This window comes from Parasteatoda tepidariorum, chromosome 2, assembly GCF_043381705.1.
Source record: "Parasteatoda tepidariorum isolate YZ-2023 chromosome 2, CAS_Ptep_4.0, whole genome shotgun sequence".
NCBI classification, from domain to species: domain Eukaryota; kingdom Metazoa; phylum Arthropoda; class Arachnida; order Araneae; family Theridiidae; genus Parasteatoda; species Parasteatoda tepidariorum.
Window position 1 is genome coordinate 47206474 of NC_092205.1, and position 18012 is coordinate 47224485.

An 18012-nucleotide genomic window follows, 5' to 3' on the forward strand; every position below is an offset into this window, starting at 1 on the left:
TTTCAATATTAAAAATATATAGCTTTTTATTGCATATATTTAGTCTTTATTACATAGGTAAAAATGCAGATAAATAAAATACATCATACAATTTATTAGTTTTATAGGAAAATGTAATTTAATAAGCAATCTTGAACAGTTAAATTTCATACTTCTTTAAATTTATATCTATCTTCTATAGCCAATTTTCTAATCTATTTTTAATTTTTGTAAAAAAATTAAATATGTCGATAAATTTAGTTGAGTTCATATATTAAGTCAATAGCCTTTACTTCATCAGAAACTATAAGTCGAAACAAAGTTTAAGTGACACTTAAATAAATAACTGATGACAAGTGTTAATAAATATTTTTGCTGTAAGTATAAATTTAGCACTGACAATAAGTGTTTCTTATAATAAATTAGTCTTATTGTCACTACAAAAGATACCTTTTCCACGAATATTTTACAAAACTTAACTTTAATATAAAGAAAATGCCGGAAGTATTTTTGAAATTAGGAAGTAGACTACTAGATTATGAATCTAGAAAGAAGATAGGCAAAACAAAGTATTGAAAATATTAGACAATATTTAAAGAATTTAGTCACAAATCAGCCTGGAACATTTCCATACAACAGGAACAGTTGAGTAATAAATTTTTATAACAAAACAATTATTTAAGCATAACTATATTGAAGTACTTTTGTCAGACAAAATTTTCATAAACTACTCGCAAATTTACAGATAAATAAATACTAAAATTGAGCAAAAATTTTGAATACAATATCAAATAAGCAATCTATAGATATTTTTTATGGTTATTTGATTATATAGTTTAAAATTTATTAACTATTTTTTTAAAATAAATTTCAGAAAATTCATTTTTTTGTTGAGCACTTATGATTTTGAAGAAAAAGAAACATTAACATGCTTCATTATTGAGATGAATATGCTTGATTTTAATAGTGGAATGTTGTAAAATAATTTTAATTGAGATTATTTTTTTATGCATATTGATATAAGTCAAACCACTACACATTTGTTTATTAGTCAGCACAGCCCTTTAAACTAAATAGAAACAATCAATTTGTCGAAATTGAATTGATAACAGTGTCATTTAATAAGTGCTAACATATACAAATAAAATTTTTCAAAAACACAACAAGCTCATTCTTTCAAAGAAAACTTATGAAAAATTAAGAGTTATGTTCTATAACAGCCTAAAAAACTTAAAAGAAAACTGCTGAAATATCACAAATTATCTCAAGTATGATCAATGTAAAATAGTGACTCACAGAATCAAACACTTTTCATGACCATGACATGAAATTCGTGGTTGTGAAATGAAAATATTACAAAATTTTTATGTGCAAAATGCACATCAAAAGTGAAATGAACAGTTATAGTTTGAACAATTCACTTCTGATCCAGATTTTTATTCTTTTTACTAAGCCGATAAAAAAAAAAATATATAACAGTTAACCAAACCTGAAACAAACTAATTTAAATTGTGGAAAAAAGTTTAAGGTAAACAAAATAAATCAACGCTGTTTCGATGGCATATTATTCTTCTAATTTTTCTTTCATTTGATCAAATTTAATTCATTTTTAACACTATTTAAATATATGACAACACAAAAATCAACAGATCAAAATATTTTAGCTTTATTTTAAAAATAATTCCCCCCTCCAAATAATGAAAATACATCTTGAGATTAAAATAAAGAAGGCAAAAACAAGTAAATGTTACTTAGGCATTGTTTATTTCAAATTTGAGCTTAGATGTTGCATGCCCGTTTTACCAGCATTGTTGTAATTCATGCACTAAAGTTTCAAAATATAAAAACGGCAAAATAAAAACTTACAAGATGAATATGATATTCAAAAATTTAGAGTTTATTAAAATTTTAAATTTTTTTTATAGCTTTTCCCAAAATCTATAACAAAACAGAATGAGAATTTATAAATATTAATACCATAAACCAAAAGGAATTATGTAAAGTCTCAGTACAAAAATTGGTCAAAAGTTATTGTTCCAACAAATTCAGATATGAATGATAAGTTGAACAGAGCAGCATTCATCTTGCATAAATGATGCACAGTCTTAGCACCCAGTATAAAAAATTTATAAATCATCTAGATCAAAATCATCTAATCCATCAGTAACCTCAAGACTCTGGAAGTCAACTCTGTACCGTAGAATACCTAGAAAATTAAATATATCTTAATGAATATTAATTACAGAAACAGCCCTTGAACTAAAAATTTGAACAAAAACTATGGAGAAAGGATTTATGTTGATCATAGTAATTGGTCGAATAGTAAATAATAGCTTAGTAAACAAGTTTAATACTATTTTCAATATCACTTTGCAAAAATTAATTATCATTCATAAATTAAACTAATAAAAGAATTTTTTGGGGATTTTCTGCGACAAAACTCTTTAGCATTAATATTTTTCTGTGAGATATTTTTAATGATAACAAATATATATGTAACTAATTTAAAGTAACGGAAGTGCTGAGAATACCAAAAAATAAATAAATAAATCATAAAATCCGAAGCAGTAAAAAAAAAAAAAAAAAAAAAAAAAAAAAAAAAAAAAAAAAANAAAAAAAAAAGCAAAAACTAAACTCACGTATTATACATATAAAAAATACTGAGTAAAAATTCGTAGCAGAACTGCTAAAAAAAAATTATCAATGGCTCGACAGCCCAGGGTGGGCCTTGGCCTTCTCAAGAAGGTTTTTCCAGGCTAACTTTTTTTTTGTTGCAAGTTTCCAATTTTTAGTTTTTAAGACCAAAAGGTCTTTCTCTAGGCCATCTATCCATCTCAAATTCGGCTTGCCTCTCTTACATGTGCCAACTGGTCTGGCATTGAAAACTCTTTTTGTGGTACGGTCTTCGTCCATTCTGATAATGTGGTCCGCCCATTTTATTCTTTGTCGTTTAATAAAGTTAATGATGTCAGGTTCATTATCATAACACTACACATATTTGCGATGAAACGAAAGGAGTTGTGATCAATAAAGGACTCAAAATGTGTGACTTACAATTTTCAGGTGCGTAACTATCAAAAATATATTGCTTTAATTTCAACAAAATAAAAAAAAAAAAACTTTTTAAAATTTTTGCAGAAAAGAAAACCAATTTAAAAGGAAAAATCTTTCTGCAAGAAGTAACATTCTGCACCAATGTTGCCGTGATTTTATACCAAAGGGTAAAAGACAAAATTCACATACCTCCAATTCCACCAAATCCTTTCACAAATTGTGATCCTTCCTGAGATCTATCAGTAATAATTTCAAGTGTTGCTCCTAAAGAAAATTAAACAAAATCAGCATCATAAAAATAAAATATTCAATTAATTAGTGGTAAATAACATAACTTTGGCCCATCATCAATTTTGAAAGTAATATGAAACCATTCATTGCAGGGTTGCTTAATTACAGAACCTAGAGGCCAGGATCCAACTGCAATCTTTGAATAGACATCGGCTTCAAACCAAAAATTTTTTGAAATCATAGAAACTATTCAGTTAACCTTTCTCAGCAGTTAATGTTTCACCAAATATTCGGCTAAATGCTCGACTCATCAGTCAGCAAATTGAAAAAGTATTTTCGACAAGCTTTTTTTCACTCCCCCCTTTTTTCTTTTCTGGATTTAAATAGATTTCATTAAGAGTAATCTAAAACTTACTATTTTATGTACTGAGAGACAAATGGAAAAGCTAAATTTGAAGAATCGGAACTAGATTACTTAATACTGGACCACAAATCCGTTACTGCCGACTTATATATATATACACAAGCACAGTCAAACCCCGCCTCACAGTCAAAATGGCGAACCTTCAAGGGACCGAAATTTCAATTCAGTATAACCAGGACTTCACCATAATTGTACCACAAACAATTTTAACTAATAGTTCTAAACTTCCCCCCTTTTATTGCACATTATTCAAATAAATGACCAATAAACTGAAATACAAAAATGATTGAAAAATAATTTGTAGTAACAAAAATGAGTCAACTTTTATTTTTTATTACTCTTCGTCCTGCGTACAAATTTTTTTAAAATATGTAATCTTTAGCTGATGAGCAATTCTCAACGTCAAATATGGAAACACTTCCCGACTGTGATAATTTTTCCTGAATTTATGATGTTCCGTTTTTTTAAACCTGCCTAACCAGCTATTCGAGCACATAAGAGTAGTCTCACCAAATCACTTAGCAAATTTATCAGCTTTGATTTGAAGCATTTGCCCAGATACTGGAACTTGCGGCTTCTTCGAATGCTGAACCAATTAAATAATGAACAAATAAGAAAAAATGCTTATTGTTACATTCCATGCGATAGATGGTTTTAAAAAATCTGTATATGTACTTATTTTGAAGTAGAAATTTCAAAATTATTGAATATATATATATATATATATATATATATGAATGAAGAAAATAAATCAGTTGAAGATAGAAAAAAGTTCATAATGCCCAACTTCCACTATTATTTTGGTTCACTACATCCATCCACAATAAATAGCAAGGCATGGGAGCGTATATTTTACTCATTATACCCGAAATTTGACTATAGCGGGGTTTAACTGTGAGTATGTATAGATATGTATATGCACATACACAAAGTTCTCAATATCTTAAAAACCTTGTAATGCTAAAAATATATTTTCCCCCATGGTATTACATATTCACCCAATGTTAATTTGAATTCTTATGTCGAAATTTTTTTAAAACAGTAAATTATTTTCTCGGGAAAAATTACAATGTTACAATACAAAATTAATAAACCAATTCTTTTCTATTTATTTCATTAATTATTCTTGTCATACTTTTAAGAATTAACATTACTGTATTTAGACTTATAGTCAACTATCATTACATACGTAATTATTAGTAGTTCTTATGCTTTGTCTCTATTTTTTAATGTACTATATTATAATATATATTTCTACTTTTAAGAACATATTTAACTCTGAACTTGTTATATAGAAAGCCCGCTATTTCGAAACTTTCTTGGCATTTTCTGCATGATGGAAAAAATACAAAAATGAACATGAGTGAAATTTTTAAAAGAAAACAAGTCTTCATGTAAATTAAAATAAAATTCCATTAGTACATTCAAATTTTCAGCAATATAATTTCCATTTTTCACAAAAATAGGCCCAAAAAAATAAAATCTAAATCAAACCCAAGATATTATAGTATTATTTTATAATTCCCACATGGAACAGCAATCTGCATGCTTCTCGCGATTTCTTAATAACAAGTTTACATTCATTAAATTCATTTATCAAGCCCTCGTGATAGAGGATTAAGGTAATTAACAATAAAAAAAAACATCAATAATTTATGAGAGATTACAAAACACTAATTATCCAAACAATTTTTTTTAATCACAAATAAGAATAGACAATTTATAGTTCATTCAACCTTCTGTCATGAATTATATAAACCGATAATCCTAAACCACAAGAAAGTTTACTAAGTCACAATACGGTTTTATGAACTATGGCTTCATGCCATATGAATGAAAACAAAATTCATGCACAGAAAATGGTGGCGTAAAGGTGGCACCCCCCCCCTCAAACGTTTCAGGTATTGTAGCAATCCTGTAATATAGTTTCCCTTTACCCCATACCAATAATATAGCTAAGTTTTGATTATTTTTCAATAATGATTTAGCTTATTTATAAATAAAAAATTTTACTATTCGGTCTATTTTCTGGACGAATATTCTGCCAAATCACTATTTGTTATATCCTATAAGAATGACATAAATTACATATATAAATTTTTTACCTTTATAAGTTTACTACTAAAACAATGCATTGCAAGTTGTGACCTTATATATGTTTAATTTTATTAGAAAAATTTGGTACTCAAGCGAATATCAAAAACTAATTTCTCAAAAAATTAAATGTTTAAATTGTTAAAATATTCTCTCTCTATATATATGTGAAATTTTAATTTAGAAGACACGAATTTAAAAGTAAAAATCAAAAATAGGAAAAGTTAGCTACGATGATTTTAATTATTGCTACAAAGAATGAACAAAGGCTTTTATAAAACATCAGTTAATATAGCAGGCTCTAGCAGATATCTGCATCTACATTCTTATATATTCTCAAAAATGTTCATAATTCCGCTTTTTATTACTTTGTGACCTCTCATTCATTTTTTGAAGCATACAGTATTAAATTAACATGTACTTACCAAAACTTTTATAATTATTGGCTAACCATTCTAAAAGAGGCACTGAATCCACAAGTTCTAATTCAACACCTGTCTGTAATAAAGGAGATAGATGAGAAAATGTGATATAAAAACATAAGCAAAACACGCTTAAAAAGTGGGGTTAGAAAAACTACTAGTTTAATATTTATTAAGAATAATATAAATGGATGGTCATCTCAAACTGGATAAAATTATTTGTCTTCACAGAATTAAAGTAGCTTAAATAAACCTGGGTTCGCATATGAGTAAGGCGTTAATTTTATAAATTTTTTCGTTTTAGAATAAAGAGATAGATCTCTCTTACAATTTTTTTTCCTCTTTCACAAATTTTCTACTTTTAAACATAATCACTTTTTAGACAAAATTCCTTCCTTCCTCAATGGCATGACAGCCCCGGGTGGGCCCTGGCCTTCTCAATCAACTTCCTCCAGGCTTGCCTCTGCCTGGCAGTTGTCTTCCAGTTTGAGACTTTTAAGACTGAAATGTCTCTTTCCACGCAGTCGGCCCATCTCAGCTTTGGTCGAACACTCTCTGTTCATTCGAATGATGTGACCAGCCCATTTAATTCTTTGAATTTTTACATACTTGACAACATCAGGCTCTCTAAGGGCCCGATAGAGTTCTGAGTTTGAACGTCTGTACCAAGTACCATGAACTTGTTTGCCCCCAAAAATGGATCTTAGGATCCGACGTTCGAAGATTCCCAAGGAATTCTCATCTTTCTGTGTTGTTGTCCAAGTTTCTGAGGCATATGTTAGGATAGGTCTGATTAAGCATTTATAAATTAACAGTTTAGTATCTCTTTTTAGTAGGTTTGATTTTAAATATTTTTTTAATCCATAAAAACATTTACTTGCACTATTGATTCTTCTTTGTATTTCGGGTGCGATATTGCCATTAACGTTGACTTCAGAACCAAGATAAACAAAACTGTTTACTTTTTCAAACTTGTATTCACCAATTTGCAATTTGTAGAATCAGTTATTTTGGTGCATTGTATATACTTGGTTTTCTCCTGGTTAATAGTGAGATGCATTTTTTCTGCCTCTTTTTCTAGAAAAGCTTGCTTTAAGTCAGATTGTGTTCGCGCTATGATGTCAATGTCATCGGAAAAAGCGAAAATTTGGATAGACTTATGAAAGATATGTCCTCTGGTATTGATTCCTGAATCTCGGATAATTTTTTCTAATGCCAAATTGAAGAGTAGGCATGCCAAAGCATCGCCTTGCCTCACACCATTTTTTACCTCCATTGGTTCCGAGAAGTCATTTTGGATTTTTACTTTCTGCATGGTCTTACACAGTGTAAGAGTGGTGAGTCGTACAAGCTTGTGCGGGATATTGAATTCTCGCATAGCTTCAATGAGTCGCTTCCGGTTTACACTGTCATAAGCAGTTTTGTAATCCACAAATAGGTGGTGGGTACCAATTCCAAATTCCCTGGTCTTTTCCAGAATCTGTCTTATGCAAAATATTTGGTCAGTTGTAGACATGCCCTTCCTAAAACCGCACTGGTATTCACCAATGATGTTTTCTACACAGGGGCTAAGTCTGTTAAATAGAATTTTTGAAAAGACTTTATATGCAGTGCAGAGCATGCTGATACCCCGGTAGTTTAGACAAAATTACATTTAATTTTTTTCTTTTATCAACATTTACTTTATACTATTCATAGTAAGATAAAAACAAAGTATCTGAACACAATTCAAAAGTATCTGCAAGCTCATATTTTTTTAAATAGAATAATTTTATTAAATATACCAAAACAGCTAACATTTTAATATATTCTTGACATATTATATATATATATGTATACACATGTACTTCAACATTAAAAACATTAGAGGAAGATTAATATTAATAGTTTTACATAGAACTACATTCATATCAAGTAATCATCATATTAAGTTCTATTAATAATTTCGCACCAAACGAAGTTACTTTTGCAAATCTGTGGGCTGAGTGGCAGTTATATCTTTTTCTTTGGGAAAGCATGCATACAACTAAACACTAACTTTCATCTACCTTGCATAAATCATGATTATGTCATCTGCTTCATATTCTCTTTTTCCCCCTGCATTGCAAACTGTTTTTTTTGAGCATGCGGATACATTTCTTTATATTACAATAAATATTAATAAAGTATCTGCAAAACTGGAGAATCACCACCAATGTATACACGCACGGCATGAGCCTATATTATCTATCTATGATACAGTACAGAACCCGTTATCCGGAAATCAGAAAACCGGAACGAAATACGATAAATTTTCCAGCCATTTAAAAAAAATAAATTTTTTTTTCCTCATATGATTTTAGGATTTTTCTTTCTTTTTGGAAAGATGTTTACCTTACTATCATTTTGGAAATAATCATTAGTGTATTACTTCGTTTTTTCTTCTTTTTAAGATTATTTCCAAATATATATTTTTTTTTTTAGTTGAGTTTGACAATGAAAAAAAAACGGCTTTTTGTAGCGATTCAAAAAACCGGAAAAATCAGTTATCCGGAATAGCGATGGTCCCGATCGTTCCGGATAATCGGTTCCCTACTGTACTATGTATTTATAGAGAAGCACAAGGTTAACAAGTAGTTTCTTATTCAACTTGATCAAGTTCAGAATTTTCAAAGAGATCACTCTTGTCCAGTTCTAATCAGGAGAGCAAATTGTCTGGAGTAGATTGTTGTGAATTACACTTGGTGCACACAGGAAACTCTGCCTCTGCACACATAAAAGTGTATGAATATGTCTACTGATTATCTGGTAATGGTGTTTCGTAATTTTTTCTTTATCACCCTTTAGTTCTAGGGCAGTCCCAGAATGCTTTTGGTTGATAATAGTCATGAGCAGGAGGAATCCTCCAGGTGCTGTTTTTATCGGCTCTAACTTTCGAGAATATTTCACTAGAGGTAAAAAGGCCACTATTTTCTAGTGGTTTAACAGATCCCTGATTGGCCAATTTATCAGCCATGTCATTGTAGAAGATGTAACTATATAGGGGATCTACTACAGATCTAATACTACATCTACTACAGATAACAATTGATGGAAGAATAGCTTAAAAGCATATTATTGGACGAATTGATTAAAATGGTGCATTTTTAGGCTTGGCATTAACACTGTGTGTATGTATATATATATATATATATACACATATTTTTCAGCTATTGGAAATATTTCAGAGAATTGTAAATATACTTACATCTCTGTCTGTGAAATGAGTTTTGTCCTTTTCTTGTTCTGGAGTAAGATGAAGTACTTTCTCTTCTATAAGGGTCACAAAAAAAAAAAAGATTAACTTATATTTTTATCAGCCATACAAAAAATAAATAAATATTGACCTAACTAACTGACCCAAAGACTGAAATACTATTTTTTAACCGTTCTAATGACTCAATTTGAACTAGTTTATTGAAATTATTAATTTTTATTATGCATTTAACTACTAAGAAAACAAGTTTGATACTGTTGAAATTTATATAAGTTTCAGAAATATGAAGGAAAAAAAATAAATTAAGAATAACTTTTATCTTAACTAAACTATTTGAATTGGACATTTCCATGTTTGTCAAGAAGGGAGCAGGGAATGAAGGAAGTCACATAAATAATATAATATTGAGAAATACATACAATAATAAATGCAAATTAAAGAAACAGTTTTCTTTATAAATACAGAAATATAAACATTGGCCCACATTATTAGTTACAAAAATTTCAAATATTTTCGTTGTTCTACTTAAAAGAATAGTTCCAGATAAATAAATAGCGTTCACTCAAAATTCAGGATTTGACTAACTAAACTACAGCTGCCACCTTAAAATTGCATAAAATTAGTTGCAGATAGACCTTTTGCTACATGTTTACCAATACTAGCATTTTTAAAAATTTTATTAGAAAAGCTATAATATTTACTGTAGTTCCAAATAATTTTGTAGTTTATAACATTCGAAAATTAATCTTGAATGAGCATAGCATGTCATTTAGCTTACTTCAGTGCTCAACAAAGTTCAACAAGCTTGAAATATTGCTAAGCTTTTTTTGCAGTCAAATGGTGTTCTGATGGGTAAGTTTCAGATTAAAAGTAGGTGCTAGAATTTTTCTCCTTAAGACCATTTCACAATACTCTTAAGGCAAAATTCTTCAAAGACTGAATACAATGTTTCACACATAACGCTTGTAACATTCCAGAGAGGAGCTTGACAGTTTTTTGACTTCTGTTTTTAAGTATGATCAATACTTAATTTGTGATAAATTCTAAATATATTCCTTAATTTTGAAAAACCAGTAATTTACTAACTGTAGAAGAAACATAATATTAATTTGCAACTAAATAAACCTTTTTGAATTAGAGAAATACTTTCCTGGAGAAAAAAATCCCTTAAGGCCTGACTTTCTCTTATCAATGATATTTCCCTAACATAATTAGAACTTCATTCATGTTAGAAAAGTAGAACAAGATTAATTTTCAATTAAACTTTGATAGTATTACTCATTTCTATAAATTTCACTTAATGTTTATACACTTTGTCGGATAATAGGGATTCCACCGCTTACAAAAACTCATGCAAATTAGTTTTAAGAAACATACAGATTAGTTTTCAAATAAATATTTTATCCAGATTTTCAGCACACAAGTTATATCATAGGAAACAAAGCTTACCATCAGTTGCATGATTTTTGAGTACATAGCGTACAATATCTAAGTTTTCCCACGCAATTAAAATTTCAACTGAACCCATCTCTAGAGCTTTCAAAGTATCATCAACACCAAAACAATACTTTCCAGTATCTTGTGAAATTTCATCAAAATATCTTCCTATATTAGAAAGAGAAACATATGTGAATATTTGACATTGATATTAAACTTAAAATAATATATCAATGAAAGGTAAAAAAACAAACAAAAAAAAAAAACATACTAAATCCACAAGTATATTATTATTGCAAATACCACAGAAACTCTACCCCAGGCTTTCCTAGCTCACCAACCCTCCTGATTGAACTGGAATCAAATGTGTAGTATTTATGTAAATTTTATTAAACATTTGCTTCTTGCCAACTATCTATTTTAAATATCTTATCCTTGGTTATATTTTAAAGTAAGAACAATTAAGTATATTTTATACATAGTTTTAAAAGTTTGGAATTCTTGTCTTATACTAATAAATATTAATACTCAAAGAAAGAAAAAAATACAGTCACTGGATACGTGGCTCTAAGCTAGACCACATTATTCAGTATTTGGTATTCCGCCAATGTAAAATGCGTTGCATAGTTATCTAGTGTTACATTAAAATTATAAAGTATTCAAAAGGTTCTAAAATATTTCGCTACACTAACAGAAATTTGTTTTTAATTCGATGTAGATCATATTTAAAGTTACTCATTTGTGCTCAAAGAGCATTGCAACTTCACCTAATTTTGTTTATAAAATTTCCAATTAATTTCTTGCTACAATAAAAACTTGTTAAAAGCTTTTCACCAAAGAGAATTAATTATTACTAATTTTTTAGTAAATTATAAAAAGAGTTAAAAAGTTAGTTTGGATATGTGGGCTAATAAAATATTTTGTCTTATTGTTGAAAGTTTTTTCATCAAAAAATTGCTAAACATTTTCCTAAGAATTTACATTATCATAATAAAATTATATTAGTCACCATAATAACAATTTATGCACAATTTTCAAAATATTTCATATTGAGGTTCTCATTCTATTTTTTGAAACTAATAATTACTTCACAGGGTGCGTAGCCAAATCTTTGAATCAAAAATAAGCACTTTTTAAAAACTTTTCAAGCACTATTATCACTAANTCTGATATTCTCTATCCGAATTGGAGCACTCGGGTTTCGGTTTAAAGTGCGCGCGCATGCACAAGTCATAACGGGGGTACGACGTGAAGTCCGCATGAATGATTATGTAGCAAACTCCCCATTTTTCGTGAAATGCATGGGATCCGCCAGATATCACTGAAGGGAGAGAAAAAAAATTTCGGAAAAAAATCACTTTTTAGAAACGCCAGCTGAAAAAAAGCACCTTTAAAAGCTTTTAAAAACGAAATCCCTAATAAAGCACTTTTAAGTACTTTTTACAAACGCTACGCACCCTGCTTCACGTAATTAAGTAAAAAAATGCAATTCAAAATTATAATTAGCAAAACTATAATTTCAAAAAGTTATTATTAAAGTATATTCAAAAATATAAAGATTAACTTTATTAATCATACTGTATTTATAAAGATCTGCAAACAATCAAGTAAACCTTGAAAACCTAATAAATTCACATTACAATTGTAAATTAGTGATTATGTTCAATATTAATTCAGTATTTTTTCAATAAACAAGAAATTTTTTTTCAATAATTTTGAAATTATGAGCAGTAATTATTATATGGTAGTAACATTCATAATATTAAACAAAACTAAGATTATTAATTAAGAGATGAATTAAACTTTTTAAGGAATGATAAATTTGAATAACCTCCTAAGATTTTTCAGCATTTACTTAATGTTAAAATATTGAAAAGCCTCTCATTTCATACCCTTTTTTAAAAATCTTGCCTCCAAATATTATTGAGTTCTTCCAGAAATTAACATTAGAGCATTTTAAGTTTAAAAAGTAATAATAAAATAGTAAAAGTAATAAGTTAAAAAATTATAAAGTAAAGTAAAAAGGTTAAATCCTACAATTAAAAATCTCAAACATGTAATTAGTGAATGATCCTTAAGTTAAAGGATTATGGTATAGATTAACAAATAGAACAGCACCAGAATGTTATCAGCTTGTAAGTAATGAAGACAATGATGCTTAACCAGCAATGAAATTAACAAGAGAAATAAAATTTTCTTTTGCTATTGGAAAAAACACTTGGCAATGTTTAGTTAGTCTTCATGATCAGCTAAAATTTGAGATTTTTTGGTTCAATTTAAGAGGGTGTAAAATGAAGCTTGAAATTGTGAATTTCTTACAAAATTCAGCAAAGTTGCACATGAGAGTACTAGATTCCTTCCAATTGAATCCATTTCAGTGTATGTACATACAGACTCACAACATATAACAAAGTTAATTTTGTTTTTACATTCTAATATTAAAGTAATAAAATTTTTTTTTCCGTTTAGTATGTTGAAACTATTAAAAGTTAATAAATTCATAGGGACAAAATATTTTTACCAATAAGCTTTTTTTCTTGAATGAATTTAACGTTAGAAAGGACTTCAGCAGATAATTCTATAGCTTGATTGAAACCATTTTCTCCTCCATAGGAAACATCAACCAATTTTAATACTTTAACTTGCAATCGCTAAAAGAAAAGTAAATTACAATAAACTTCAATAATCATCAGAAAACTGTACCAAATACATAAGTTTCATAATAGAATCAACATGAAAGTAAAACATATGCAAGCAAACATAAAAACTTTCTAAAGTAAAATGTGTTAACTCAAACTCTCACGTACAACTTTAGAAGCATCAATATCATAACGTAATGGGAATGTCGAAACTGCAAATTATAAGGATAGGAATGGAAAATAAGCATTGTGTTTTGATCATGAAACATTGTGAGACTTCATCAATAAGAAGAGTAAGACTCCCCAAGTCTCAATTAAAATGCTTTGCCTACCTAGTCTTGAGAATAAGAAAGAGGGATGAAAGCGAAACACAACATGCTGATCATGTGATCAGAACATGTTTTTTCCGAATCCCTAGAGCACAGACATTTAATTATCATCAAGTTTTAAATTGAATCTTGTTGCACATTCGTAGTTCTGAGCAAATTGATACTAATCATCTATTTTAGAATATTTTCTGTAAAAATTTACTTTGATTAAGTTCAGGCTGACTGAAAAATTCTCACGCGAAGCTCTTGGAAAAATGAAATCACCAGATACTCTGCACATTATGATCGTTCACCTTATTAATACAGATAGATTGTTTCATATCCAGCTGGAAATTACTATAATATAAATAAGGGCAAAACTTAGTTTAACATATTTTTAAGGAATAGGGTGATCTGGGGTAATTCCTGATCAAAAAATGCAAACATCTATTTTGTGACAAAACTATTCAAGATAGAATTTTAATATTTACTGGAAGTTTGAGACTATATGAGATGAGTCCTATGCTACCTTCTTTTGTTTGAGAATCTAATTAGAATTTAAAAGATTTTAAATTTTTAGTGATCAGGAATTACCCCATGTCTTGTTCGTTTCTGGGGTAATTCCTGATCACTTCTGGGGTAATTACTGATCACCAGGTTTTATAGTAAAGGTGCTGCATAAAAATAATTATACAATGGTAATTAGCAAATAAGACATCAAGATCAAACAAATAATCCAAAAATATATGTTTAAGAAGCTAATAAAACGATTTATTTAAAAAACAAGAATAAAGATTAACGCTTTAAATTTTCCAAAAATCTTTGCATCGTGCCATACATTTTAGGCAAGCAGATAACTCATTCTCATGCTCTGCTGGAATATAAGAAAGAGTTCCCACATAGGTTACTTTTGCTGGATTTTGTAACTTCATTCAGTGAGTGTAAGGTTAAATAAGGTATGCCAGCAGCTCTGACACTGAAATTTTCATTTTCAATCATTAAAAGAATTTCACTAATTTTGCTAATTTATAAACTTAAAAATTATTCTAACAATGTTTACTCATAAAATTAAGATAGTAGCAAGGTAAGACAAACCAGAAATGGTGCAAATCGGAACACATTTGTCTTGTATTCAATTAAAAACAAATTTTGTGATTAGAGTTAAAATATATTTTATAGTTGCTCCACTTAATAAATATGAACTGTTATTTAAGAACAGACAATTAGCTATTCATTAGCTATTTTTAATACAATTTATAAAAAGAAATGACAATGATCAGGAATTATCCCATCTGCAGGGGGCAATATTTGATATAGTTTCCCATAATCAATTATAATGTTTACAGTAGATGTGAAACAATTAAACAAAAGCTTACACTATTTTCATATCAAAGAAAAAGAAAGTAAGTAAAAATATTTATTATTAAGAGAAGGAGTTGGATCTTCGCAGAAATGTGCACATTTTGAAATTCATCTTTGAAATGGAAAATACAGAAAGCAGTTTAAAAGATACTTATTTTGTTAAAATAAACAAAAAACTTTTATTAAGTAAATGTAGTTATACTTTAGTAAAGTGTACCAGCATTCTTGTCCATGTCTCAAATTAAAAATATTTTTTTTTTATTTAAATAAACTTTAGGTGATCATTATTTACCCCAGAAACAGAGTGATCGTGAATTACCCCGGGTCACCCTATTCTTCATAGTTTTTTCATTAAAGCGAGAGATCATAAAATTGTCAATGTCTTGCCAATTGTCATTGTCTTGCATCATAAAATCGTCAACGTGTATACTGTTTAAAGAAATTTCAAAATGCACTAATATCCCAAATTTTTGGGAAAATTTCTTAATTCCACTATTTTTCATTCCTTTCAACCTTCATTCCGCTTATCTTCTCTCCCCAATCACACGTCTTGCTCAGAATTGGTCCAAACGGAAAATTTACTGGTTCGAACAGAAGCACCCTCTCTTACACCAAGATTTCCCTTTCAGAACACATGAGATTGAGATCTTAATACATTGAAATTCATTATTTTAAACATGAATGTAACATGGAGAAATAAGTAATAATGCTACAAATAAAAGTTAAATCTTAAGAAATGCAAGATAAGAATTCACTTACAGGATCAAACATATCAGATTGACTAAGTTCAGTTTTGAAATCTGCAGAACCAGCTAAAATTAATCCTGCAATATTAGGTTTATCATTTGTAATGAAAAGTTGTGTGGCTACTTCAGCGACCTTTCTAACATAATTATGTCTTTTTTCCATTCTAAGACGAGCAAAACGTAATGCAGATTGACCACCACGACCTGAAATACATAAATATAAAATAAGCAGGGGTAGAAATCAAGAATAGGGATGTAATGAATATTTAGTCATTATTCAGTTCTTTTGTCAAATATTTGGATTTGGAAAATTATTTTTCCACAAAGTTTTTTGGAGGAAATTTTACATAATCTAATAAAGAATAATCTAAAATCATACTTTTTACCATACATTATTAAAGATAGTTTTTAAACATATTTGTCAAGTTCTAAAAATGGTTAATTTATGTTCTGAAATGACACATGGAAAAGCGAAATTTGAAGAATTGAAACTACATAACTTTAAACTGAATTTTATAATGCTGATCTTTTTTTCTTTTTAATAACATTTAGGGCTGTCTATTTCATTCCTTTTTCAATACTTAATGTGGTAAAAATTGAGAATTGAGTTTTTCTGTTTTCACTTAAGTGAAAAATGATATAGGTACACTTCTAATAGATTTTATTTTTTAATGGTTAATTTTTTCTAAAAATACGATCATGTGGAAAAGTTAAGATTTTTTGAGTTAAATCTTTCGTTTAAAGAAAGATTTCTGTTTTGGTTTTTATCTAGCCCCTCTTTTTCCCAAAACTTACATGCATAGAGCTGAATTTTTTTTTTTTTTTAAAATCAAGATTTTTTTTCTTCCTTTTCTGTCTTGCTTTGGCATATAATTTTTGATTTTTTAAAGGCGTTTAAGATAAAGCTGCTTTTTTCGTTTTTTTTTAAAAAAAGAGCTTCTGACAGACCTAACTTTTAATGTTTTGTGGATTTTTTACTTTTACCTCTAATCACATTTATTACTCTACCAGAAAAAAAAATTTACTAATAAAAGAGATGCCAAGTATAAATTCTAGTTCTAATGTTATTAAATAAAATATACAAGAATTTTTATACATAAATGCGATCGATAATTTCTTGAAACTTCTGGACCTTGAATTTCTGGATCACAGTTAGGAAAAAAAATCCGGAGTTTTTCCCGAAAACAATCACCTCTGATCCCATTCTAATAATACAGCAAGGTTTTGATTATTTTTCAATAATGACTAAACTTATTTCTATATATAAAAAATTTATTAATAAATTTTTTTTAAAATTTAAAAAAAAAAAAAATGCTTAATTTTAAATAGTGATTTGGCCAAATATTCGGCCAAATCACTCTTTGTTATGCCCCTAATTAAATACAAATAAAGTTATTGGTCTATAAATAATAATATTCCTCTTACCGTGCTTTTTTGGCAAGTCTACAGTAAATTTGTGGAGTACTTCTCTTGTATTACCTTGCAAGGTGCCAAATAATGCTCCATTGCCGTCCATGACAATAAACCCAAATTTATTATCATCAGCCAACAATGCAGACAAGGCCTGAAATACAAAATTAACATGTCAATTTATAGTGTAAAATATGAAGTTGACTATACTTTAAAATGGGTTAACACTGAAGCTTAAAAAACTTGTGTAAATATAAAAAAAATAATTTAAAAATCACAGAAGGTTCGAACACATTATAACAATTATAAATGTTTATTAGCAAAATAAAAAACCAAAAAATAATATATATATATATATATTTTTTTTTTTTGAAAAATAGGATTATTATGAAGTACTAAAGATATTAACTTAGAAAATATTACCTCAGTGTGGAATTTGTTGTCACATAGGTACAGAGAAGTATTAATTGGTTTAAATGGTTCAAAATCTATATTAACTTTCTTTTCTTTTCCTTCTTCTGTGACAATTGTTCCACAATAAATAACAAGCCCATTAGGAGGTACTGAAAATAGATAAAAAAAATTATAGTTGAAACAGTTAAAAATTTAACATAACTTATGAAGAAATTTAATAGCTTAAGAGAAACATTTGTGCTATAACCATCAATGTT

General features: G+C 28.4%; 1 protein-coding gene across 1 annotated transcript in view; it reads right to left on the reverse strand.

The window, feature by feature from the left end:
• The window catches only part of LOC107436306 (eukaryotic release factor 1), a 20616-nt gene continuing 2604 nt past the window's right edge, over positions 1 to 18012 (reverse strand). The window contains exons 3-11 of the mRNA XM_016047962.3: positions 17765 to 17904; positions 17357 to 17495; positions 15945 to 16135; positions 13398 to 13527; positions 10889 to 11044; positions 9431 to 9495; positions 6208 to 6280; positions 3223 to 3297; positions 1 to 2185 (exon numbers count right to left, since the gene is read on the reverse strand). Of these exons, the coding sequence (XP_015903448.1) occupies positions 2106 to 2185; positions 3223 to 3297; positions 6208 to 6280; positions 9431 to 9495; positions 10889 to 11044; positions 13398 to 13527; positions 15945 to 16135; positions 17357 to 17495; positions 17765 to 17904 (1049 nt within the window). The 3' untranslated portion in view covers positions 1 to 2105. The remainder of the gene's footprint in view (positions 2186 to 3222; positions 3298 to 6207; positions 6281 to 9430; positions 9496 to 10888; positions 11045 to 13397; positions 13528 to 15944; positions 16136 to 17356; positions 17496 to 17764; positions 17905 to 18012) is intronic.